The sequence below is a fragment of the Drechmeria coniospora genome, chromosome 01, assembly GCF_001625195.1.
Source record: "Drechmeria coniospora strain ARSEF 6962 chromosome 01, whole genome shotgun sequence".
NCBI lineage: Eukaryota > Fungi > Ascomycota > Sordariomycetes > Hypocreales > Ophiocordycipitaceae > Drechmeria > Drechmeria coniospora.
The window spans coordinates 3,428,552-3,454,257 of record NC_054389.1 but is presented as its reverse complement, the minus strand read 5'-3'; the positions used below and the strand labels follow the sequence as shown (position 1 = coordinate 3,454,257).

The 25,706-nt window shown below is 53.1% G+C and overlaps 5 protein-coding genes across 5 annotated transcripts; 2 read left to right on the top strand and 3 right to left on the bottom strand.

The window, feature by feature from the left end:
• Window positions 1-1,689: 1,689 nt before the first annotated feature.
• Window positions 1,690-4,590, top strand: DCS_00807 (bin/amphiphysin/Rvs domain for vesicular trafficking; the record flags this gene model as incomplete). Its single annotated transcript, XM_040798142.1, has 8 exons — window positions 1,690-1,721; window positions 1,820-1,901; window positions 1,982-2,064; window positions 2,159-2,759; window positions 2,822-2,953; window positions 3,693-4,288; window positions 4,356-4,460; window positions 4,524-4,590. The coding sequence occupies 8 exons, from the start codon at window positions 1,690-1,692 to the stop codon at window positions 4,588-4,590; spliced, it is 1,698 nt and encodes a 565-aa protein (XP_040659025.1).
• Window positions 4,591-5,955: 1,365 nt separating this feature from the next.
• Window positions 5,956-9,550, top strand: DCS_00806 (uncharacterized protein; the record flags this gene model as incomplete). Its single annotated transcript, XM_040798141.1, has 2 exons — window positions 5,956-6,537; window positions 6,608-9,550. The coding sequence occupies 2 exons, from the start codon at window positions 5,956-5,958 to the stop codon at window positions 9,548-9,550; spliced, it is 3,525 nt and encodes a 1,174-aa protein (XP_040659024.1).
• A 912-nt stretch (window positions 9,551-10,462) lies between these two features.
• On the bottom strand, window positions 10,463-12,364 carry DCS_00805 (major facilitator superfamily transporter; the record flags this gene model as incomplete). The annotated part of the gene is made up of 4 exons (XM_040798140.1): window positions 10,463-10,956; window positions 11,061-11,194; window positions 11,263-12,137; window positions 12,275-12,364. The coding sequence occupies 4 exons, from the start codon at window positions 12,362-12,364 to the stop codon at window positions 10,463-10,465; spliced, it is 1,593 nt and encodes a 530-aa protein (XP_040659023.1).
• Window positions 12,365-15,779: 3,415 nt separating this feature from the next.
• On the bottom strand, window positions 15,780-17,085 carry DCS_00804 (uncharacterized protein; the record flags this gene model as incomplete). The annotated part of the gene is made up of 2 exons (XM_040798139.1): window positions 15,780-15,917; window positions 15,970-17,085. The coding sequence occupies 2 exons, from the start codon at window positions 17,083-17,085 to the stop codon at window positions 15,780-15,782; spliced, it is 1,254 nt and encodes a 417-aa protein (XP_040659022.1).
• Window positions 17,086-20,475: 3,390 nt separating this feature from the next.
• On the bottom strand, window positions 20,476-25,232 carry DCS_00803 (UDP-N-acetylglucosaminyltransferase; the record flags this gene model as incomplete). Its single annotated transcript, XM_040798138.1, has 4 exons — window positions 20,476-21,114; window positions 21,185-21,794; window positions 21,896-23,737; window positions 23,803-25,232. The coding sequence occupies 4 exons, from the start codon at window positions 25,230-25,232 to the stop codon at window positions 20,476-20,478; spliced, it is 4,521 nt and encodes a 1,506-aa protein (XP_040659021.1).
• Between the last annotated feature and the right edge of the window lie 474 nt (window positions 25,233-25,706).

The window sequence follows — 25,706 nt, the reverse complement described above, 5'->3', positions numbered from 1 at the left end:
CGGGGATGGCTCAGTTGAACCTGTCTTGGGATTTCAACGGCTTGTGCCGATGTCGGTGCCTGCAGCTATTTGGGATCTGTTAGGACTGTCGCCTGGGCATGTCGATAGGCTGCAGAGAGCTGAGAAAGGCGAGTCGCAAGCAGTTGATATGAAGGAGCTGCCGTGGTTTGTCGAGATGGTGGCGAAATGGGAGGAGCGGCGAGAGGGGGTAGCTGAAGATTTGGAAAAAGGAAACAGGATGTATGCGACGAGGGAATGGCAAGACGGTGACAAGCGTGCAGAGGGATGACTGGTATTAATATGTTGATTGTACTCGTCGAGCGAAGGAGGAGCGAAAGAAATTCGAATGAAGGATGAAGGAAGAATCTCAGCTCTCTATCGAAACCTTGACCAGCGACGGCCGCGGTCGGGGTTGAATCTTGGCGAAAGCCAAGCCAACCAGGGTACCACCGTCCGCCTATCCGAACGAAACTTGGTTTAGTTGTACTTAAGTACATGTACAAGTACTTAAGTGTCCTTGCAAAGTACTAGTACGGAGTACCACCTACGAGTACGGAGTAAGGACATGTACTGTGCACATGATACTACTGTACGGAGAACATGGTACATAGGTCTATGTGCATGTAAGTACATGTACTCCGTAAGACACTCCAGGCAATATGTAATACTCCGTACTTATTACTCCGTACAGTACTCGTAATTCTTGTACTACGTACTACGTATGGAGTACGGAATAGTAAGTACTGTAAGTGCTCCGTCCGTAAGGAGTACTCCGTACTTTCATGTGCATGTACTTAAGTACAGTACGGAGTACATGCACACCTAGTTGTACAAGTACTCCGTACTGTACTTGTATTTTCGAGTGCCAGGTGGGGTCACAGAATGGCGGGTACGGAATGTGTTGATAGTAATTAATTACTAATACTCCGCAGCTAGGTGTACGGAGTACGAGTCGAATTACGGAGTACTGCACTCTGGAGTTCCACATGCTCCCTCCATGCGAGCATCCGTGTACAATTGAACCGTATCCCTCAATAGCTTGGCTGCGAGACATGCTGCAGTTCCTTGTTCCGCTGTGGTATTAATATATTGCTCCGCGATGTACGGAGTACGGAGTACAAAAATACAAGTACGGAGTACTCCGTATTTCCTAGGAACCTGAACACTTCGCCAACTTATCCCGTGCCATTGAGTGCTCTCTGCTCCACGTTAACTTTCAAAGTTTGTATATGTATACTTACTGTATGCCTGTCCTGTACTTATATCATTCCTTCCTGAGGTGACTGAAATTAGTTTTTAGTTAGCAGCCACTTAATTATATTAATACTTGCTAACTATTTTATAAACAAATTTCATCAAGAAACACTAGTAAAAGAAATATTTAATGTATAAAAAATTTACTATGGAGTATTGATGTCAAGTGTACTGTACAGTATGGTTCAGATATCAGCCAGGGCATTATAGTAGTAATTTGTAGAAATTCCAATGTACCAATCAAGGCTAGCTGTTGTGAATGTGGAAGCCTCTGCTGCCTCAATTTCAATGCTCGTGGACACGAAGAGGGAGTCACACGCCACTTCTCTCCAAGCTCGTTCTTGCAGTAATACCGTTCATTTTGCATCACCAGCTAGCTACCTCAATCAGATACATTTCATTCGTATCCCACTCTCGCAGTCGCCATCAGTCAGAATGGATTTCAAAGGCTTTGGGAAAACCTTTTCGTTCGTCTTCCACGCCCTCTAACGATGCCAGTGGTTTGCTTCGGGTGGTCGTCGACGCCTGCCACTTGCACTGTTTCCAGTTGCTGACCTACAAACAGGGACTTCGGTGCTCAAATTACGCCATTTGCGTCACGCACCTTGCAGTTCACAAAGGAACAGTTTGGTCAGGTTGAAGACAAGGTATCTCGTTCCCACTGTTTCTTCACCCTCGAGCATTGGTTCTATCGAAACTAGACCTCGCTGATTCGATCCGAAAACAGACCCAGTTACCCTCTGAATACATCGATCTCGAGAAGAAGGTCGATGCCCTGAAGCAAGCTCACCAAAAGATGCTAGTTGTCACGTGAGTCAAATCTATGCCGCCTCCCATGCTTCTTGTCGGCCATCCAATAGGCGCCTGGTGCTAATCTGGGCCTTTGGGCGCTGGTTATGTTTAGGTCCCAGTACTCCAACGAGGCCTACGACTACCCGCCCAATATCAAGGAGACCTTCCAAGATCTTGGCCGCACCGTCAGCGAAAAAGTCAACCTTCTCTCGAATGCGTCCTCCACTGCCGAAGCCCAAGCCGCCCTTGTTGCCCCCCCTTCAGCGAAACCTCAGCCCAAGACCTTCAATCATGCCATTGCCCGCGCCAGTTTGTCCAGCAGCCAGGTGCTGCACCAGAATCACACTGGCGCTGGTGAAGACCCGCTAGCGACGGCCCTCGAGAAATATGCCCTTAGCATGGAGCGTGTAGGAGAGGCTCGCCTGGTCCAAGATTCACAAATCCAGGGTCGATTTCTGGCTGGCTGGAACACCACCCTCAACACCAGCCTCGCCTTTTCGACACGCTCGAGAAAGAATGTGGAGAAAACTAGACTATCCCTCGATGCCATAAAAGCCCATGCCAAGGGTACCACCTTCAGGCTTGGCCATCAGGGTGCTCGTAATGAGCAGCATGAAGAGCAGGAGCTCAGCCCAGAGGCCCAGGAGGATATTGAAAAGGCGGAGGACGAGTTTGTAACCCAAACCGAGGAAGCCGTTGGAGTCATGAAGAATGTTAGTCTCTTACACTTCATGCCACCTCGTCTCCACTCAGCTAATCAACAAATACGTATCAGGTCTTGGATTCTCCGGAGCCGCTTCGAAACCTCTCGGAGCTCATCACTGCTCAAGCTGAGTATCACAAGAAGGCATGCGAGATTTTGACGGAACTCGCCCCTGTCATCAATGCTCTGCAGACCACGCAGGAGGTGAGTGATGCATCATGCTCGATCCTAGAACTTGCGGCATTGGTGGAATACTGACCGCTTACCGCAACTAACAGGAGAGCTATCGAAAGAGCCGTGGAGAAAGCAACTAGATAGTTATTGTCCCCAGGGGTAGCCTCGATTGATTGCTGTCTCCATCCATGCAGGCTCATATAGGCATGTGATGGTATTACAAAAAAATTGAGGCTACCTGCAACCCATGCGAAGCATTGTTATGGAAAGCTCCATTCGTCACAAAAGGCTGCTAGTAACTCGAGGACCAAGCTGCATCCGGCTTGGTAATAGGACGCAAGAATGATTCATGTGCAAGTTACTTCTACGTTATTCCCGGCTGTCGAAGCACTGGAGTGGCGGGGTACCAACGTGTCATCTTGTATTCATTACCAGGACAGTACAATGCTGGTTACTTCGTGATGAGTAAGATACTAATGATGGAGGTCGTCTCGTCTTGAACACTGAAGCATCACTGCTCAGCAGCACCAAAAAGGGTGATCTCATGACTTTCCAAAGGACAACTTTCATTTAATCCAAGACATGAAATCAGTAAGCCTATTTAACAAAATTATGTACGACATTGTATTAGTATTACATGTTGTTTCAATTTTGGATCAAAGCTGTTTCGGATACGATTGTATAAGCCTTTGAATCGAATGCAGGTGCTTTTATCGACTACTGGTAACGTGACCCAGCACGTGAGCACTAGCATAACCTCTTGCGGCAGCTTGTCCAGTCTGAACGTACTTGGACACACATCCACCACGACCTCTCATTGAGAATGCGGTCAACATCCCGTGCCCTTGCTCGCTACCTCGAGCCGGGCACTCCGTCTGGATTGACTGGGCTCTGGACGCACAGCACACCCCGATCCACCCTCCTCTACACCTACAGCACAACTCTTGACAAGCTACGATCTATTCCCGAATGCTCACTCTACCGCCAGTCCGTCGAAGCCGTCACGAAGCATCGCATGAATCTCGTCGAGAAAACCGTACCCCCGGGACATGACGAGTGGGCTTCCAAGGCACGCGAGTTGCTCAGCAAGAACTCGGAACAATTTCGTGTTGCCAGCGGTCGTGTTGATGGCAGCGAAGCAAATATGGTCAAGCTCGGTGACCGAGTGTTTGTGGTTGGTTCCAAGCACGAAGAGGGCGGAGTCAGATTTGAGGAGTGGGATGGCGAGGAGGATCATGGCGGCGAGCTTGAGGGAATTCGGACTCCCGCGGAGAGGAAGGACCAGGTCATCTGGGGCATGCGCAAACCTCTGGAGGACCATGAAAAGGTCATTTGGGAGGATGAGCCAGATATGACGGCTGAACAGTAAGGAATTTGGCCCAAGCACTCTAAGGATGGTAACGTATGTTTAAATCTGACACTTCCGAACTAGGATACGCGATTTGGAGCAGCAGATCGGCGCTGGTCTCATTGAAGAGGTCATTCAAGTGGCAGAAGGCGAACTGAAATTAGTTCAGGCCATGGAGAAAGAAAAAGTGTAAGTCACAACTGACGAGCCACTCTCGGCCAGTAGAATTCCTGTCATTAACTTTGCCCTCAGATGGGAAGACCTTGATGAGAAGCCTACCAATGGCCAGTGGGAATACTTCGGGCGGGAGGCTGCATAAGTACTAATACAGAAGGGGTCGGTAAAGCTCTCTCTGGGGATAACACGGGACATAGCTGCACTCTGAAATACATCATTATCTTTTTTACATGCTTGGACTCATCAATCTGCATGTGTAGTTGCACCAATTGGCAGGAGGGATACGAGTTGGTTTAGCTGCCTGCTTAGTCAATTGGCTATGCCAATAATCTCAGAAACAACGAATGCACTAGAGGTAGAGTGGCGAGGTCTGATAGCCGGCAGTCTGATCACAGATGGATAGCTCCAAGAACAGAAGCGACGATGGTATTGACATGAAGCGAGCTCTCCCACTGGAGCCTCACCTGGGAGACCACGTGTCATATCACGTGGTCTCGAATTCATCTCCTATGCTGATTGACCCTTGCCTAGTAATTACAGTTCAGGTAACATCTTAGGCCTCAGCCTGTAACATATGCAACATAATTCTTAATAGGTTTATTTTAAAAACTGAAAAAGATATATGGTATTATATTTGTAATATTTAATTCTGGAAATCTTTTTGCTATTATGCAGGTGTATTATTTTAATAATTAATAAATATTAATATTTATTTTAATATTATTTGCTCGACAAAATTACTATACAGTAATAGTTGTCTTCTGACTAACAATACCTCCGATGCAATATTTGTGGCATGCGTACGGATTATGGAGTACTATTTTCCTCAAGTTGGAAGTTTGTGGTTTTCTGAAGAATTCGGAATTGGAACATTAGGAATTAGTGGCCAAACTGGCCAACCCCTTAAACCCCCAGACCAACACTAACTACTTAGATTCTGTGATACGCATTAATTGTACCCACATACCCCTTAAACGCCGACTGGCAGTCCAATTGATCCGGTCCAATCCGCTTTCGGGTATGCTCAACAACATCCACCTGTGCCCACGCCAAACAAGCACCACCGACAGGAACTCCCGTCGCGACTCGAGAAAAGGTATCTTCGACATCGACGACAGCAGCACAATAGCATTCATCGCCTCCCCGACAATAAAGGCACAGCTCCGCTTCCTCACAATATTTCTACAGCTGGGGCTTGCCCAGCGGTCTTTGTCCATGCCATCATACCAATGGTAGCCAGTGGGACGCGGAACGAGTCGTTCTTCCCCTTTCGCTGTCGCTCAGCTTCAACAGCAACAGCAACCTCGCCCTTACCTTCATTCTCACTTTCATTTCCTCATTCATTCTCGCCCTCAAACTCGCCTCCCCCCTCATCTTCATTCTCAGGGTTTTCCTTAGCTCTCCCCGCGTCGCTCTACAGGGGACGCGAAACGCAGCGACGACGCGCCCAAGCATCGTTTCCCATCCCCCCTGACGAGCAATCGCTCCTCCTGGGCCGGGCAGAGTCATGCTCATGAGCAGCCGCCAACTCGGCTCGACTGACGACGGCGAGGAACTCACGACCCTCGAGTTTGCTGGCCTTGATGTCGACGGCGGCAACAACTGCAATGACGAAGGCAACGGTACAAGGGATGGCAAGTCTGGTCTCAAATCGCGACCACCGTCTGCCAGAAGAAGCCGCCGACAGAGCAGCGCCCCCGAATGGACGCATGTCGGCAGTCAAAATGGGAAATGTGGTCCGTCGCCGAGCCGATCGAATGGACCCTCCGCCTCTCTCACGCCAACTTCGCTTGGTGTGGTGACCATGGGCAGCATGGCCGCGACTTCGCCTTTGCCTCCGACGCCTAAACGATCGAGCTCTTGGTCCCTCTCCCTCGTCGCACTCGTTACGGCCGGCCTCGGTGTCGCCCTCTTAATCGCTATCCTCGACTCCCTCGTCAACCACCACGCCGAGCCGAAAGGATGTCGCATGTCTTACATGAGGCCCTCCTACATCCATTACTCGGAGTTCGACACCGAGCACACGCGCTTCGCCACCAAATACTCGCTCTACCTGTATCGCGAGCAAGGTATGGACGACGGGAACAAGGTATGATAAATCATAATCCTGCCTTTCCCGTTCACTAAACTTGAAGCTTACTATCCACGTTGTACCTCAGCTACTTGGCATCCCCGTCCTTTTCATTCCAGGCAATGCCGGAAGCTACAAGCAGGTGAGGCCGATGGCAGCTGAAGCAGCCAACTACTTTCGTGACTCTCTCCAGATGGATGGCGTCTCGGTTCCGTCCGGTGTTCGGAATCTCGACTTTTTCACCGTCGACTTCAATGAGGATATTACTGCCTTTCATGGCCAGACGTTGCTGGACCAAGCCGAGTACCTCAATGAGGCCGTTCGCTACATCCTGTCCCTGTACTCAGACCCCCAGCGGTCTGGCCGAGATTCGCAACTACCCGATCCCACGTCCGTCATCATCCTCGGCCATTCCATGGGCGGCATCGTTGCACGCGCCATGCTGGTCCAGCCGAACTACCAGCCGAAGTCCATCAACACCATTATCACCATGTCGGCACCCCACGCGCGCCCACCGGTCACCTTTGACCGGCAGATTGTCCAAATCTACGAGGAGATCAACACCTTCTGGCGCAACGCCTACGCGCAGAAGTGGGCCAACGACAACCCCCTGTGGCATGTCACCCTCGTTTCCATTGCAGGTGGCAGCCTCGACACTGTAGTACCGTCGGATTACGCCAGCCTAGAATCGCTTGTGCCGGAGACGCACGGCTTCACCGTCTTCACGACGGGGATACCCACCGTCTGGACGAGCATGGATCATCAGGCCATCCTTTGGTGCGATCAATTCCGCAAGGTTGTTGCCCGGGCCCTGTACGAAATTGTGGACGTCCATCGTGCTTCCCAGACGAAGCCGAGGGCGGATCGGATTCACCTCCTCAGACGACGCTTCCTCCCCGGTTTGGAAGCGGTCAATGAGAAGACGCCTCATTCGCGGAAGGCAACGACGCTCCTGACTCTCGGCGATGGCTCCAGCCGCATCGTCCCACCTGGCTCCCGCCTGACACTTCGAGAGCTGGGGTCGCAGGCACAGTCGCAACCCCAACCTCGGACGAGAGCACACTTGATTCCCATCCCCCCTCCTGGTTCCCCTGGACTGAAGCGATTCACCCTTTTGACTGATGCAACCCTCGACGGGGCCGGGAAAGATGGCTTCCTCCAAGTCTTGCTTTGCAGCGTCGTTCCCCATCAGCATGGACCGACCGATGCCCAGTTTTTGACGCACGTCGACCTGTCAAACGGAGAAGACAGAGATGGAAACAGAAACGAAAACGGTAATGAAAACGGCGCGCCCACGAGGCTGGCTTGCAAGAACGCTGCTTCCGACGCCACGATGCTCCCTGCATCGACCTCGTCGACCCAATACCCTTTCTATCGGGACGGCGAACAAGAAATCCGGCCGTTTACCTATTTTCAGTATGGCGCCGAACACCTCGCCGATCATCAGTTCATCGCCATCGTTGACAAAGCTGCCAGCCCGGAGCATGCATTTGTCGTGGCCGAATTCAGCGACGAAGACTCCTTCAGAAGAGAATACGATGTCGGCCTCGTTCAGCTACTCACCGGCGGATTGTCTTTCAGTCTCTCAGCCAGTCGGCCCATGGTTGTCGACATTCGCATTCCTGCTGCCGCCTCTGCACTGATGGCCTTTGGTTTGAACATTACGCAGCCGCCCTGCACGGGTGATGAGCTTCCAATTCTTTTTTCGCCCCTCGTGCGCCAATACCTCGAGAAGCCGTACGAAAGCAAGTATTTCGTCAATGCTCAACACGCAACACTTAGCTTTCACGGAAGGGCCCCCTATGTTCCTCCGCCTCTTGCTCCCTCAGCCGACTCAACAGGACTAGGTCTCCAATTATGGTCCGACCCGTCGCGTCATACGACTCTGCATGTCAGCCTCCGATTCGACATGTGGGCAAGTATGGGAAACTTGTACATGCGATATCGCACCGTCTTCGCCGCTTTCCCCTTGCTCATTGTGTCAATGGTCCTTCGAAAGCAATTTCGCGTCTATGATGCCACCGGAATCTTCATATCCTTCTCGGCGGGCCTGGATCTCTCCCTACGGCGGTCAATTCCCATGCTACTGCTTTCGCTCACCCTGATGTCGACATGGCTCGACAGAGTCTTCGCCGCCCTTGAGCGTGGACTTGCTTGGCCCAGCGGGAATGTGAGCCCGGCCGGATCGCCAAGTTTCGACAGAAACGAACTGCTTATCGGTACCACGGATCCTCTGTTCTGGTTCCTGATTCCCCTCACAGGCATCGTCTGCGTGGGCGTGTGTACCGTCCTGCATTATATCGTGTTAGGCACGACATGGGTTATCGGCGTTCTATACGGTTTCATGAATCGGGAGCGTGTCAACCATCAACATCAGCAGCAGCAGCAGCAGCCGCCGCAGCAGCAGCAGCGAGATGACTCAGCAGTCCGCCTTTCATCCACATCCACACCGCTCAGGCGTATGATCTCGACGGCTGTCCTCTTGTTCCTTGTCTCAACATTTATCCCGTACCAGTTCGCGTACCTGGTGGCTTGTCTTGTCCAGCTTTTCACATCCGCCCGTGCATTTCAGCTTGCTAGAGGCACGACCTCGACCTCGAATGCCAACTACCATCATTACGCACATTCGATTCTCCTTCTCATGATGTGGGTGCTACCCGTCAACCTGCCTATCCTGGCCGTTTGGGTGCGCAATCTTGCCGTTCATTGGCTTACTCCCTTTTCCTCCCACCACAACGTGCTGTCGATCATGCCCTTCATTCTCCTTGTCGAGAACCTCACCGCGGGCAGGATGGTGCCGCACATTGCGAGTGGACTTCGCCACATCACAAGTGCCCTCTTGTTTGGGACCGCTCTCTGCGCCGCTGTTTATGGTGTATCGCACGCCTATGTCCTTCATTATCTTGTCAACGCAGTAGCCGCCTGGCTTGTCATCTTGCACTCAACATCAGATTCCTGGTCACTGACAACAATTGGCGCCATGTTTGAAGGAAATGCAAATGAGGCGAGGAAGGGAGACAAGGTGCCATGACGGCTGACCACGCCAGAATTTGTCATGCAGCGTTCCCCTGCTTGCATGGGCGCATTTTGCGTTGGCAACGTGACGACTCATTGGCCATGCAACCTAATCTCTCATTGGTTTCCTGCGCTTGGATAATCTAGAATGAATCTGCTGGATGTAAGTCAAATCCAATGAACTAGGCATGGCAGGTGTGGCGCTCGTTCACCGTCAACACACGCAACACTCCACAAACACATAAGTTGTGTTAGAGTTACTCATGTCCTCGAGTCTGAGCACGCCTCCGTGGATATGCCAGCCATTATTAGTAAGGATGTGGTTCGCGACCTTTCACCAGAGGCAACATAACCTCTTCTTCTCGTCAAGTATTCCATGCATCGTTACTGGCGTTATTGTGGTCTTGATTGCGGCAACTGTGCTGCCGGTGTACAATAGAGGTGCTGTCAACGGTCAAATGTTCCGATGCTAAGGGGGTGTCCCATATGGCGGGAGTGCGTGGCAGGCACGCCTTCGTGCTGAGGCGTCGCCTTTCGAGTTAAAGATGGTCCAGCTACCCTTCTGTGACTACACCCGGTTGTGATTGGAAAGAGAACAAAAGTATGAGAGAGGGTCAAGAGAAATACAAAATCTTGATATGACATCTAGATTTCTATAAGATATCATGGGCGATATAATCGCTTCCGCTTGTGTGGGTGATCTCCATCTGCATACTGACTGGGCGCCAAACAGTACACCTTCCACAATGGGCGGGGACAATTCAACACAATAAAAAGGGGTTTTATACGTCAAATGTAGGAAGCGGTTCTCGGCATTCTACTTCCAAGCAGGCTTGTGCGGTTTTCATGGTCTCTTCCCAGGTGAACAGACAGTGCATATTCCACGATACCTGCGCCATCAGCCAGCCTGCTTACATGACAAATCAGACTAAGCAATTGCTGAACGCCGACGTTCCCCGCCGTCATTTTCCGCGGAGAGTATTTCTTGCTCATGACGAATAGTCCAAAGAGTAATAATCAATCCAACAGCGCTTGCGCCGAACGTGATGTAGTATGCCGCACGGTAGCAATCGATACCGTCGTGGCAAGATCGCTTGCCACCAGGTTCTATGGTGCTGTGCTTGTCGTAAATGGTGCCGTAGAAAAGGTTGAACACATTGGAGGAAATGACGGGGGCAAGGGTAATGAAGCCCCAATTCTGGCTCAAGCCACGAATTCCGAATGCTTCGGTAACAATGGACGGGAAAACACCAAAGAGAAAACCATAGCCCAGGCCAGACAGGCCGGAGACAAACTCGAGAAGGTTGGGGTTTTGGATGATCAATGCGCATAGCTGAGCGACCAGAAAGACAAGGCAGGCAATGAACAGACACCAGAGCCGGCTGGCATGAAGAAACTTCACCAAAAAGTCGGAACCCACTCCTGAGGTTCAACAGGTTAGTGACTAGGATGGTGCTATGCAGGATCAGGCATGCGCTCGCTGCGGGCGGGGCGGGCGGGTGAAATAAAGAATGACAGAAGCTTACCGCTAAGGAGCCTGCCGATGAAACTGCAGACAGACAAGATCGAAACATGGATTTGCTGTCGATGCACGAGGAAGTCTTGACCAACCGAATCATCAAAGCGTTTCCACAGAGCGTTGACGTCATTGCCAATGTTGCTGGGCGTACAGTAGATCATCAGTGTTTTTCCTTGGGGTAACAGAAATGGCGGGCGGTCTCTGCGTACTTGATAGTCATGAGGCCAATACCGGCGAGGATGGCCATGATGCAGAACAAGAGCCAGAACGACTGGAGCCTCAAGAGAGCGAGGCCGCGGATATCTATTCGGTGAGACCGATCCATATCAACACTACTCATAACAGCATTCTCGAGCGCCAGAGATGAGTGTGATGTCAACGAAGACGCGTCATCCATATCGTCTGGGAGCTCGTCGGCTTCTTCTAGGCATGCCAGAGCGGCAGGCTGAGCGCCAAGACAGGGCTGGGACATGGCGGCGGCAGTGGGCGACAACGTACTCGGTTCTGCATCCAGGTGGCTAGGATTGCCATGCACGTTGGGACCATGGGGCGGGATGTCCGGGATGGCACGGTAGGCCGCAGCATAGGGATGGGCGTCGAGGAACAAAAAGCCAGCCAAGGTCAGGCCAAAGGTGCCCCAGGAGAGCAGCTGGAGAAAGGCACTAGGATCGCCGGGGAAGAAAATAGCGCCAAGGGAGGAGAAAAAGAAGGCGCTGAGGCCAAAGGCGGCGAGGGGAAACGCGGTGGCGGTGCCTCGATGACGGGGCCAGTTCATCGCCGATGTCTTGACAGCCGCGGCGAAGGCCATGCAACTACCGAGTCCGGTGAGGTAGGAAAAAAAGCAGAGGAGGGGAACGGGGCCCTGGGCGTCATCGTAGGCCTGGTGGAGAGGAAAGTAGCCGGCAACGAGGAGGGCGGCGCCGAGGAGGACAAAGGGTCGAGGGCCGGCGTGGTCAACTAATACACCAACGGGGACGCCGAGTGAGTACATGCCCAGATTGCCGAAGAGGCCGACGAGGTTGCTCTGCGTCGAGGTGAGCTTAAGCCTGTCGGCGAACTGGGGAGCCCAGGCCGAGTAGACGTACTAGATTCGAGAAGCCGGTCAAGCCGTTAGCAACATGCTTCCCCCTTGGACATTGGTTGGCCTCGCTGGGAAGCAGGCAAACGTAGAGGGCATGGCAGGGGGATATTAGGGGGGGGGTTCTTGGTTGTTTCGCTCACGTTGGTTCCGCAGGCCAGGGAGACGACCGTCGCAGCGACGCTCGCCAGCAGCCGTCGGCGACCTCGTTCTTTCGACCTCTGCTGCCTCATGGTGGACACTGGGGGGTGGCGGATGCAGTTGTATCATATGCAAACAAGGAACATTGGAAGGACCTATCTCCCCTCGCCGTGTGGAGACCGCTGAATGAGTGGAGTCTGTGGAGTTCGTTGGGCGGCAGGAATGCTGTACTGTACTTGTACGGAGTGCCGAGTGACATGCCGGCGAATTGGACGCCATAGAAACTGCATTCACTACAAGTATGATTGCATAACCGTCGCTCTCCAAATAGCAGCTTCACAGAATGTATGATATTTATACATGAGTCATATGGATGTGCAGTGTAACGGGGTGGCCCCAGTAGAGCTTAAGCTGTGGTCATGCTACTTTTCCGTTGCGCCAGCAGGCGCTGCCCTTTTGTGCACAGCAAAAGGGAACGTGCATCTACTTATTGACTAAGCAGCCTTTAGTCAATTAACCACACCTATAAGAATCCATTGTACTGTCTGACTAATTGCTTCGTCTCGTGCGTAGCCCAAGGCCATAACACTTGTGCTTGTATGCTAGTCCAAGCTATTAATCGTGCCACGCCCCACCTAAAGGTGGTGCTCACCACCACAGCGCGCACACCACCGCAGCACGTACTTTGGCAATAGCTTCTAATTTAACAGTGTTTTTTAGTACAAAGACCGCCCTTTTTATCGCAGACCTATAGATGTTCCAATACTCTAGTTCTCCGCCATTTTCGTACCTTTTTCGCAGTATTAATAAATACCCGTTTCGCTATAGTATAGACCTTTTTGTCTATAGCCTCTACCTTCCTATTGTCACGAAGCTGACTAGCAGGAAGGCAGTATGCGCAAAGACTGTAGAATTTTCGAACTAAGGAGGAAGAAAAGAGACAGAAAACAGTGAGTGCGGAGAGGAAGGGGCTATATACCCAGACGGTCCGCGCATTACGTGATGAAGAGTGTAGGGTAGGCTAGGAAGAGAGTACGATATACGATATCGTCACACCAATAGAGACTCATAAGCAGTCTGGTAATCAATTGCACCCATTCCAATAGCGAGTACATTTCAAACTGAAGCTTGGCCATTTCCAGGCTTCGCAGACTCCATGTCTTTTATAGCCTGACTAGCTTTAGCAAACGCCACCTTAAGTAATGCGCTGGTACCTGATGCGCGTAGCCGCCCTCTGGTTCTTTCACCCAGCCTTATACCCCTAGTAGGAACCCGCAGAGCACGAAAAGTTCATAAAGGGAAATCTCAAGGAATCTCTAGGAAATTATAGTGATATTCCTTGCAATGAAACCCTGCATTGGAAAGAGTTGGTAGGGCCCCCTTATATCGTCTGTCTTCTTGCTTAAGGCAAGGAGTAGCTCCCTAAAGATAAAGAGCATTGCTATTCAGCCATATACTTTTTGCTATTCATCCTTACAATTCTACCCCAGCGCCTCCACATTCCGCTGCAGTACTGCAGTACCAATATAGGAACTGCATCTGAAGAGCCGATTACTAATCCCTATTCGCTCTTGTATGGCAGCAATACGGAATGATGATTTTCTGGCAACGATAATATAGCTGCTGCCCTACCCTGCCTTAACCCACCTCGTAATGCTTTTCGCCTCTTATTACCTTTTCCAACGGGCTCATGAAGTTCAGATTGTAAGAAATCTCCATGTACTTATGCTAGGGTTACGTCTAGTAGTCCCCCGGCCCCTAGTACAGCTAGGCTGCTGCTACGACCCGAAGCTCCTGTGCGATGGCCGGGCCATGTATTCGAAGGAGGGCGTTTTGCATGCCCAGTGGCTTCCGCAGCCATTACCGTAGATGACAGTCATCCCTAGCTATTATTGCAGATAGTTCCAATTTTTGGGATTAACAAACCATGGCTGTCGCAGAGTTTAAGTAACTATTGCTGGCTACAATAGTGCTAAGCTAGTGTGTTGGCTAAGCAGCTAGGATGGAAAGGTCATCTTAGCCTCTTACTAGAACAATGTAGCGGACTGTGGCGGCGCCGGGGTAGAATTGTGAGGATGAATAGCAAAACTTGTATGGCCAAAGAGCAACGCCCGATATTAAAATCCGTCGGCATACACCACCCCGCTGCTGTGCTCTTTATAGCTGCGGGCTGGCTGCCGGTTACTACACCGCTTGATCACTCCACTCTAGCTCGAAAATCCCAGCAATATATGTTTCTATACGAACAGGTTTATAACGGAAAAGTGGCAGGTAGGTGCTGAGAATCACGTGTAGCTCCATATTGAGGCAAGGTAGCAAGAAAGTGGACAGTAGGCAATGAGTATCGTTGGGACATTATGAATTAGTTTCAGTGTATCTAGTGATAACTCGTGTTGCCAGCAACTCATTCAAATGGCGATGTGGAATGCGCCCAAGTAAAAAGGCGTGATGTCCGAGCAGGACACAAAGTAAAATACCGGGGTTTCAAAATCATTAAATGGCGTGTGCGAGGAACAACCGTGGGTTCAAAGACGGCGCCGTAAGTCATCTTCATTCCCTCGTGCAACAAAACAACGGCAGCACGAAGTGGTGCTTTCCAGCTAGACGGAGAGAAGCGGCCAAAGGTGAAGCTGATTCGTCGACCGAAGAGGCCGGCAGCCTGCATCAAAACCGCAGGGGAGAGTAGGCAGTTTTGTCCTTAGGGCCTGTGCCGCCATGGGGCCGCCCTGGCGAAGTCGGCATCACAATGGGATGCTGCGGGCAACTTCCCAAGCCGCGTTGCGAGCCTGAAGCCCAAGCCCAAGCCCAAGCCTAGGCCGTCGGCGGTCGTCGGGCGAGCGGTGCACAACCGCGACATTCGTCGTCGCAATCTGAGTCGGTTGACAGCAGAGGCCACAGATCGCCAGAAGATAAGTGACGGCCGTTGGCGTGGTGGTGGCTGCTGGAATTGGATCCGACGGGCAGGAGGCTGCAGTTTTATTTTGCTCCGTAGGAAATCGTTTGGCCAAATACTTACTGCCTTGTACTTGTACTTGTGATAATTGCGTACAAAGACAAGGGCAGGGACGACGGCACCATGTGCAATTTCGAGCAGGTGGAAGGACAGGCCACAACTGTGCCCAGGCTAACCCCACCCTCGCCCGCCTGGCCCAGTCGGGTCGATCACAATTGATAAACCCCCTGTCCCTGTCGCTTGCTTGCCATTGATCCATCCTCGTCCGATGAAGCGATGGATTGAAGATTGCCTCATACCCAATTTGGGCTTGGTGCGAGTTGCACCCACATCTCGGCGCTGCCGCTAACGAATACCCAACCAACCTAAATTCAACGCCGGCCCTGGACGCTATCCCTCCCTCTCCATGATGCACTTGGGCACCCTCCTCACACTCTGATTTTTTGGACGTTACGACCATCGTGAAAACCCGCAGGTGCATCCCCGTGAGCTTTCGTTAAACTCGCCGGTCGGAGCGGGTAAGCGTGGTGCCCCTGACAGCCGCGGCTGGCTGGCTAGGGGTGCGACGTTCCGGGGTCCCCAACTCGGTCCTTGGCTTTGGTGATCGCCTCGGCCACAAGCTTGACCTCGGACTTGGTTCCATTGGCCCGGATACCACTGGCTTTGATTCCAATTGCCTTGATGCCATTGGCCTTGATGCCATTGGTTTTGATGCCAATGGCTTTGGCCACTTTGTCCCCCAACCGCGGCAGATGTTGCGTTCGACAGGGAGCTCAAGCTTGGCAGCCTCTGGGGCGTTCCGCTGGGAAATGGCCGTTCCCGAAGCGGCGGGAGCTCGAGGCGAGGTTCAGTCGTGTAGTTGGAAGGGGAGCCCGCGTCCGACTCGGTTCTCTCCTGCTCCGACTCATGCGGTGACGGTGACAGCGGCTGATGGTTGCCTGTCCATGGAAGCAACTGCTGGCCCTGGCCGTTGATTCGCATAAATGGCAAGAGGGTACCTGGCACCGGCCCGGAAATGTGGGGAGCGGGCAGAAGCGGAACACGGGGACATCTATGGTACTCCAAGGCGTTTCGGTCGGCACGCTGTTCGTGACTCACGTACCCGTGAACGGCGGGTAATTCGTGGGACGGGGCCATGTCCAACGCTATTGTCGGTGTCGCTGCCGGTGCTCCTGCAGGTGCCGTCGCCGCCCTCACCGCGTTGGCGCTTTCTAAATGCTGCTGCTTTCGACGCATGAGCCGGTTCTGACTGCCATTCCACCAGTTCTTGACGGCATTGTCGCTGCGGCCATCCAGCTGCCTCGCGATTTCAGCCCAGCACTTGCCCATGGTGGCCACCATTCTCTCGATCCGGCGACCCTCGCTGGGTGTTATGGGCGTGCGGTTCAGGCTTGGCTTGAGGTTCTGGTGGTAACGCTCGCGGCACTGCTTGGGAGTACGAGACTTCAGCTTGTGGGCGATGCGCACCCAGTTGTAAGGGCCGTGCAAGGTAACAAGAGTCATCAGCGTGTTGTCCTCGGTGCTTGACCATGGACCCCTCCTGTGGCCAGGCGTGGCGCTCTCGCTTCTGGTTGTTGCCAGTGTGCACGACTTGCTGCTGTTCCCATCGACGTCGTTCCTGCTGGCACCCTCGTCGGCCTCGTTGGCGTCCTCATTCACATCCTCCTCGTTGTCGCCCTCGTCTTTGGCGTTCTCATCGGCGTCCTCGTTGTCGGCGTCGTCCTTGACAGAGTCCCTCCTGCTTGCATCCTGCTTGCTGCCCTCCCTGTTGGTCTTCCTTTTGCTACTGTGCTTTTTGCGGCCGTCAGTTTTGTCAGGTGGTGAGGGGCATGGCCCATCAACCTGCTTGAAATTATCCATGGACTGACAGCTTGCTGGTGGGTGAAATGACTGCAGCGGGTATTTAATTATGAGAAATTTCCGTGCGGAAAGGAGACGGAGAAGGAGTTGAGGCGTAAACGGGGGACGGTAGACGTCTTTTGTACCGAAGGCAGTGGACCGTTAACTTCAGTTTGCTAGTGCAGAATGGGCGTCGAAAGGTAAAAAGTGAAAAAAGTGAAATGACGGCGACGCCTGCCTGGCCATCGCCAGTTGCAGGTGGGCTAAAGCATACTAGGTGAGTAGCATCCGAAGCAAGATGGGATACCTGCCTGTATGAACTACCTTGTAGCAGTCGGCTGCAGCAGGACATACTTGCTACCGACTACCACCTAGAAGCACGTAGTACTATTGGTACAGCCATAGCACTTGAGCACTTTCCTGCCTAGTTGCTATCCTACCTGCCTGCCCCATTTCCAGAAAGCTGACGTTGCAGCTGCACCATGATCGCAGCCTACAGGCAGGATATTTTCGAGTGGTTGCGGTCGCGGTCGCCGGTAACATGACTCCGCGCGAGCAATCATGGTGTTCCTTGTGACGGTACGCAGGTCATGCTACTCTCACGACGGCGGAACAGAGTCCTCTCCGGCCATCGGCCGCCTGCTACGACCAGCTGCTGCTAGGAGGGTAGTTCAGGTTCGTGCTCAGAAAGTGCTCCTGGTGGGTTGATATGATACAAGCAGGTGGTGGGCGAAGGAATACACGGTAGTCTTGCGGATGCCGTCCGCCTGTACCATCATCTACATATCCTGCATGGCTGGGCCATTTCCTTCCGTCTGTCCCACTCTCTTCGTTCACTCCTCGATAAGTCGAAGTTTGTGTCGATCAACTCCGGGAAGGATGGGCACCTAAAGGGTATACAAGTCGCAACTCTCCTCGTCCAAAATGAACTATGCGATCCTCGAGTCGCAAAACGCACAGTTCTGGCCGCTTTTAGTGGCGGGAAATTTAACACAAGAATGAAAAGCGAGAGACGAACGTTGTTTTGTTGCGTTGTGACACAAGCCACACCAGTTTGCTCGGATTTTGACGTGCACCGTCATATTATGAAAACAAAGTATGGCTGCGACCCCGACGCGAGCCACCTACCCAGGTGCCTCGGTGCCTTAGTAGTACGCAGGCCTTCCCGATAGAATACCAATCGCCTGCTAGTAGCACCGAGGCAGGTCTACATGTACAAGTACCATATATCCACACTCAATGCTGCCTGGCCACTGCCTCGCCAAAACACCGTTTAGCCCGCGCCATACGTTCACGAGCCAGCACACCATCTTGCCGTGACCGGGTCACACGCTACGACTAAATCAAACGATTCATTTACGTTCTACCTCACAGGTGTATTGGCAGGTACCAGTAGGTAAGGTGTACCGTTCATCATCTGCATGGCGAGGTCGACAAGCATGTACTCCCTCAAAAGATGGTACGGAGAAGTACAGGCAAAGTTCATGGGTGCCCAACCATAAATCTAGGGACGCCTCGCACGAAGAATGAATCCCTTGATGATGAGTACCTCTGTTGTTTGTACGTTTCATCGTTGTCCGCCAAGAGTCATCCGTCAAGTTGGCCACCCCCCCTCTCCACTCTTCGTCCATGTGTTGCTGCGTCACTGAACATTAAATGGCGGGGAATCTGGCCATCGGTCCGGCTTCTTCCTCCGCCAACTTGGGTGACCTGCCCCATCTGTGTCTGCCAGTTATTGCTCTCCTCGCTGAAGGAAGGCCGGCGAAGGGAGCATGAGCAGCCAGCCATTACTCTGCAAAGCGATTCGACAAGGGCTAGGGTTTGCGTTGAAAGTGATACGAGGCCTAAAACGACAATTGTCGGTTACGATTCGAAATTTAACGTGGGCCACGCACCGCAGTCCATACGCGGAACATATCAACATGGTCAACATTGTTTTTTGCATTGCCGGACAGACGTGTGCAGTGCCCGCTTCCCTGCTGCCTCGGCACTAGACACAATGTAGGTAGTATTAGGACCAGATGGTCGCATCTAGTGCCTCGCGTCGGAGGGAGGTCCAGAGGCGATTGAGGCACCTCAAAGAAATCCCTTGCTGACGTCCAGGCGCGATCGTATGCATGCCTTCTGTTACGTTTGCGACGTGGGAGCAACGGTTCTTCTGCAGGAGACTTCATCAGTTCCCGCCCACAAGCCTGTGGCAACCTGGTGATCCAGCACGATAAGCTTTGCACACTGCGGCCGTGGCAAACACTGAGCGAGTCAACAAGCCAGCTCCTGCGGCTACCTGCTACCTCCACTTGCTTTGATTTCGGTCTTCTGGTTGGCGCATGCAATCCCCCGTTCGAGACGCAGTTGACAGTGGCCAGCGGCCCCTCACCTCTCTCCCAGTCTACCAGTCTGGCGGCAGAGTTGGCGTTTGCCACCCAGGACACTAGTTGTGATACGACCATACATGCAGTCTCGGTGCCTCGGTAGCCACCTTACCACCGGCACCCATAAACTTTGCCAGTACAGAACTGGCCTTAAATTCCCGGCCTTGGCAGTAAAGGAGCCAGCACGGCTCCAACCGGTGCGAGAAACCATTGCTCAAGGCACACCCACCACTTCGCAAACATTCATTTGCATGCGATGTAGTTTGCAGGCCGGGGGCGGCCTTCAACGTCAGTCACCACTCTCGGTGGTTAAGGCGGTGCTACAGAACACTTCCTTGTCAGATCAATCGTCCATGATACTACACGTACCATTTGTTGTCGGCTTTGCATCTTAATCGATGCAGGTATACCCTTGATAGAAAAGCAGCGCCACCAAGTACGCGCGTTTAACCGTGGATTAAACCTTGAAATCCGGCAAAACCTAACCTAATCATGTCATTTCCTCGCCCAAGGATATCATGACTGAATGTAGTGCATACGTTGTTGTCACGTCTATCCGCCAAGTCGCTGCATTGCAAGTCCTGATGGACAGCCGTAGCCTCTCTCGAGCTCGACAGCCTTTCTAGCATTTCGTTATACTGTTGGGTTCGAGAACCAATTTGCAACTCGTGTTATCGTCCAGCATAGCTGCATAGCTGCTTTCGAATTTTTGGGCTATTCGGCATCACCTTGCGTTTTCGTCCCTGGTTGGATATTGACTGGACACAACGGAACGGGCACAACCGAAGGACAACCACAATCAGCATACAGCCAGCGAGATTCCGTACAAATAGTGAACTGGATCTCTGGCCTTGAAGAAGAAAAAAGACATGTTGGTCAGTGCCAGCTATGCAGGGGCCATCATCGTCGTCGTCGTCGTCCGTTGGAATCATGGTGCATCATGGTCTTCGTCGTCGTCATCTCATCATCGTTGTTGGTCCTCCACCCGATCAAGGGACCGATGCCGTCCTTCATGGCGCTTCCTCGTCCAACCCGCTCATCAGAGGTAAATATCGCCCCCAACACCTTCGACCCATCGTCGCCAGGCCTCTTCGTATGCAGTCTCCACATCGTTCACCCAACGGCCGGTATTGAACAGTCCGCATTGCCACTTGCTATGCCACAAGAGCTTTCGCATCTCCGCCAGCCGCCCACGACCCTCGGCGTAGTCGAGCTCATCCAACTGAACATAAGTCAATCCGGAAGCGAGCGAAATGGCCGTTTCTTCGTATTCCGACTCATTCTCCGCTGTGAGTTCCCGGGCCGCTTGCGAGCCTTCAGCTGATGTGGGCAGCGCGCCCCGCAGAATGGATGTTGCCATGCGAGAGCACATTTTGAATGGGTATCGCGGCAGCGTCAGAAGCGGCGTGCTGGACCACAGGACATCCGCTGCTGTCGTGTGCGCGTTGCATTCTGGAGTGTCCAAGAAGAGGTCACAAGCACGGGCGCGCGAGAGGTGCTGGTTCTTTGGGGCGACGTCGGTGAAAATGAGCCGGCTTGCTACCTCGGCTCCGGCCCAAGCCTTGGCCGTCGCCCTCAAATTGCTCTCGCCCGATTCTGGAAAGCGCAGAAGCCATAGGACTGCGTTGGGGACCCCGGCCAGGATCCTTAGCCACGACCGAAATGTAGTGGGATCAATCTGTCCGCAGGTAAGCCGCTCGTGATGGGCCATCTCCCGATCGAGTGAAGACACGGCATAGGAAGCTCACCTTGTACAGCTGATTGAAGTTTCCCAGAATGACAATGTCGTCCGCGACAGCTGGGAAAATTTCCCGCCGTATGGCCCATCGCTGCCGCTGCTCCTCATCCCATGACATCCTCCGTTCATGGCTCTCGCAAGACTGGGCATGGTCGCAGCAGAAAAAGCTGTTGCGGCAGAAAATTATGTTTTCTGAATACATCCACCCGCCATCATCACCTTCATTGTTGTCATGGAAAACGCCCTCGATAGTCATGTTGTCGCGCCATGGACGCAGGGTGCATAGGGGGATAGCTGTTTTGTCGGCCAACAGATAATCACACCACTCTGCTCCCAGTGAGCCTGCGAAGCCCATGAACGAGATCTGCACGGGGCATGGCCTGGCCGCAAAAATTTCATTCCGAGCTCCTCTTGTGTAACCGTTGAGATTGACTAAAATATGGATCTGGTCTTGGATAATCTGATCTATCAGCTTGTCAGAGGGCCAATGGCTGACATCGCGGAATACCGGGGCCTCCTTCTCTATCTTTCGTCTATGGGTCGAACCATCGCTGCTCGATGTGGCATAGCAGAAAGCTCGAACGCGGTCGGGGTTGTGCAGCCCAAAGACCGATTGCATTCTTCGCATAGGCAGTCACGGACGGCACGGTCAGCACAGCTACACCATGCTATAACAGTGCGGAGGGGAGGAATCGGTAGGGAAATGAGAGGATGGACGTACAGATGCGCCAGCGGGTGGTTGTTAAAGTCAGAAGATACGTAGCCAACGTTGAGATGGGGGTCGGGCGGAGCTGGTGGCGGGTACACTGTACATGGCAGCCACGGTGATCGCAACGTGGCGCAAGATATGCGCATCGCGTTGCGTTGCGATATTGTTCGAATGACCTTCGCTGTCAAAGGGCACGTGAAAGTATGGAATGGGAGCACGGTTGGCGCTGCAGGCACATTGAGGCCCGGAGGAAGTCTTGGCCGGAAGTACGGCCCTTCCGACTGTCGGCCCGTGGCATGGCGGCGTTCCAGATACCATTTGCGAAGAATCAACCGAGTGGCACGTTCTATGAGGCGTAACGCCCGTGATCCCTCCCAAGGTTTGCCTGCCCATTGTCGTATCGCGCAATCTAGATCGAACTTGTGACAGAGATGCTGAAGCTCGGTGGCCAGCGCCGTGATGACCGGCTCCCGGAGCGTGTGCCGGCCCCAATAAGAGGCGTCCTCGATCTGCTGCGTGACGATATCAACGACCTGCTTGATCAAGCCGCAACTCGTACCGCTTGTTCTTGCGTCAATGAGCCTTCCTTCATCGTCGACATGCCACCGGTCGTATTTTCCCGACTCGAGCACCACTCCGCCACGACCTCGCCAATTGCAGATCGAGTTCAGTGCCGTCAGCAGGCCACATACAGCCTCGGTAAATTCAGGATTCGAGCTGATGGCGCGGCGGTAGTATTCAACAGCTTCATTTATGTCCCCCCTGTCCTTGACGGCGTTGGCAAGGTTGGTCAAGGCAATTTCGAATGATCCATCGCACATGACGGCTCGCTCGTACATTTGGATTGCGAGATCCAGATGGCCGACGTCTTTCATCAAGCTTCCAAGGTTTGTGTGAAGATGGACATGCTTCGAATCCAGTCGTAGCCCGTAATTGTAGTACGAGAAGGCGAGAGCAGTCCCGCTTCTGTGGGAAGCGCCGGGGATGTTTGGCGTGGCAGCATGATTGGAAGACCACGATGCCGACGTGCAGAGAGCGTGCTGTTGTACTCCAGCAAGTAGAATTCCAACGTTGTTGGCTGTCGACGGGCTCTCTTGGAGAGAAAATGAGAGGTAGTAGAGGCATAGGATATCGCCAACACCAGGCAAGTTCTGGATCATGGCGTGATCCCCACCGCTCTTGGACATGGTGTCTTGGAAAATCTTGGCTAGCGAAAGCAGCGAGTTGCTGGTGGTCTGAATCGCGGCCTGCTTGGAATGCACATCTCGCACGAAGTGCAGGCCGGGCAACTCGCCCCGGCCCGGAAACACCCGGCGTGCCGTATCCAGTGCACTCTCTGGAGGTAGCATCAGCGGGCAGAGCGGTTGTCGTCTTTCGTCTCGAGATCCGGTGCTTGGTGATTCCGATGACAGAACAGTGTGTACACGCTCTATCAGGTCTTGAATACCGCCAAAGCGCCTACCTGCGCCGATTAAGACGGCCTCTTCAAATGACTCTGCTGCATTGTCCAATTCCTTCAGATTGTATTGCATAGTGGCTTTGGCATGTACCAGTGCGAGCATTCTGCCATTCTCGCGCCCGGGTAATGCGTAGCCACTGGAGCCGAATCCTTCGTTCTCGGTGAGACTCAACTGACTTGCTGCTGTTGAAGGGAGTTTGAGGGCTTGCTGCACATAGGCAATGATTCGGACAGCTTCTTCGCCACGACTCTTGTACAGCAAGCCAAGCAGGTGTTCCGTGGCGTCCAGGTAACCCGGACACAGCGTTACAGCATTGAGCCAGTGGTTTTCGGCATCTTGTTCACGGTTAAGGCAATACAATGTCGCAGCAAAATTTGTAACGGCCTCCACATGCCTGCGCGGTGGAGGAATATCAGATACCAGGACCGTCACTCGATGGCTGTGGTGGCGGGCACTAACCTTGGGTCAAAATGAAGGATTCTCGCAAACCATGAAAGTGCGTCTTCATAGTTCTCTAGCCCATAGTGTAGGCAACCTCCAAGCAGAAGGCCTTCTAACCACCTCCAATCACTATGTTCGCAAAGGTTGTTGAGAACGTCCAATGAAGACTTGGCGCTTTCAATCACTGATGAGGATATTGCCAAGGGGGAAGCGTCAGCGATTTGAGATTGTGTGCCGGAAACGAAGGCTGCCATGTGATTCGAGGAATACAACTCTGCCCCCCGTTGCGAGGATGTCACAGCAACAACGTGGTGATCTGGCGCAACCTGCTGGCTAGGTCGGGCACACCCAATGACTCTATCGAGACAGATGTGCTCGGCCAGATTCGGCGCACCAGGTTCGAATATTACCGACGGCGATGGCCTCGGATAAGCGAGGACGTCGTCGGGTACACCACGGCCAGGACTGACCTGAGGTGCGGTTGGTCGGCCGTCGGACCTTAGAAACGCAAGCAGGTCGACATAACTCGTTTTCGCATGCGCCAGGGCCATCTCTTTGAACCCAGGTTGACCCGCTGCCTCCGCAGCCGGGAGAAGTCTTGGGTGATCAAGGACCCAGGATGAGGCATCCACATTGGAGGTGACAGAATCGGCGGAGCGGTGTGGGCTGCCCAGGATCGTCGAGGGCGAGCAGTTGGACGTATGATAACGAATGGGGCCAGGGGGGAGAAATTTTTCAACTTGGCCAACACTGTACGATGAATGAGGGCATTGCTCGGGACCCCAGTAGCTTCCTGATGTCAAACCGAGCCCGAGTTGCAGCGCATCATGGCCATACGGAAGAGACTCCGTTACGGGCGACGGAGAAGGTCTCATGACTGCTGCAGCTTGATTGTTCTCTCGCATGACAGAAACAGGCTGGTTGACCAATAGGCCGGCGACATGCGTATGGTCCACGTTGGCACGGTATCGTTGCGTCGATGGACTGGCACCACCGAACATGGGAGATGACAGATAATGTGATGGGATGGCTCTGCCATGTACAGGCCGATGATGTGCTGGAAGGTTCAAGGATAGTCTTCTAGGTGGGCGGTTACCAAGCCGAAAACACGTTGGCGTCCAGACTTGGTGAAATGAACGCTGCGGCAAGGTAGTGGAAGGACTGGACCTTGGGTCGGGATGCGAGGACGGCGGCATTGTGTACCTGACCTGGCGTGGACGAGGCGATAGCTGCCCAGGGGAGCCATTGAAACCATCGACGGTACCGTCGGGAATATCCAGACGCAGGCCATGCTGGGCAAGCGGGATTGAGATGACGGGAGGTACGGCAGCCCGGCGGTGCGGTTGCCGTTGCGATGATCGGATCGACGAGGAGCCCGGCTTGTCCCTATGGCGGACAGCATGAATCTCGGTGAATGACGAAGCACGCGTATGGGGAGCAGGCAACATGGCTAAATGGACCAAATTGAATGGCAAGCTGGCGATGGATGAAGGAGGCAGGCCACTGGCGAGACAGTCGGATGTCGAGATGCTGGTGGAGAAGGGGGGGCCAGAGCCTATCTAAGTATGAATGTATGTACGACGCGACGAAAGCTGGCAGGTCAGCAATCACTGACTTTGACCTGTGCTGACCTGTCGCTCAACGCAGGGCGAAGGGTGGCGAAGCGACAGACATCTGGGGCAGGCTGGCTGATTTGCTGACTTGTGCGAGGCCGCCGACGTCCAAGGCATCACACAGTGTAAGTAGTGAAGGAGGGTGAACGTAAGTAAGGTGAGCACAACCAGGCATGAGTACCAACCAAGCAAGATAGGTCAGAAAGGTGCCGAGGTAACGTGCCATGGTAGTGCCAGGTTGGTGCCAGGTTGGTGCCCGGTTGGTGCCAAGGTATTATCTATACCTGCCAAATGTGCTCTACCTACTCC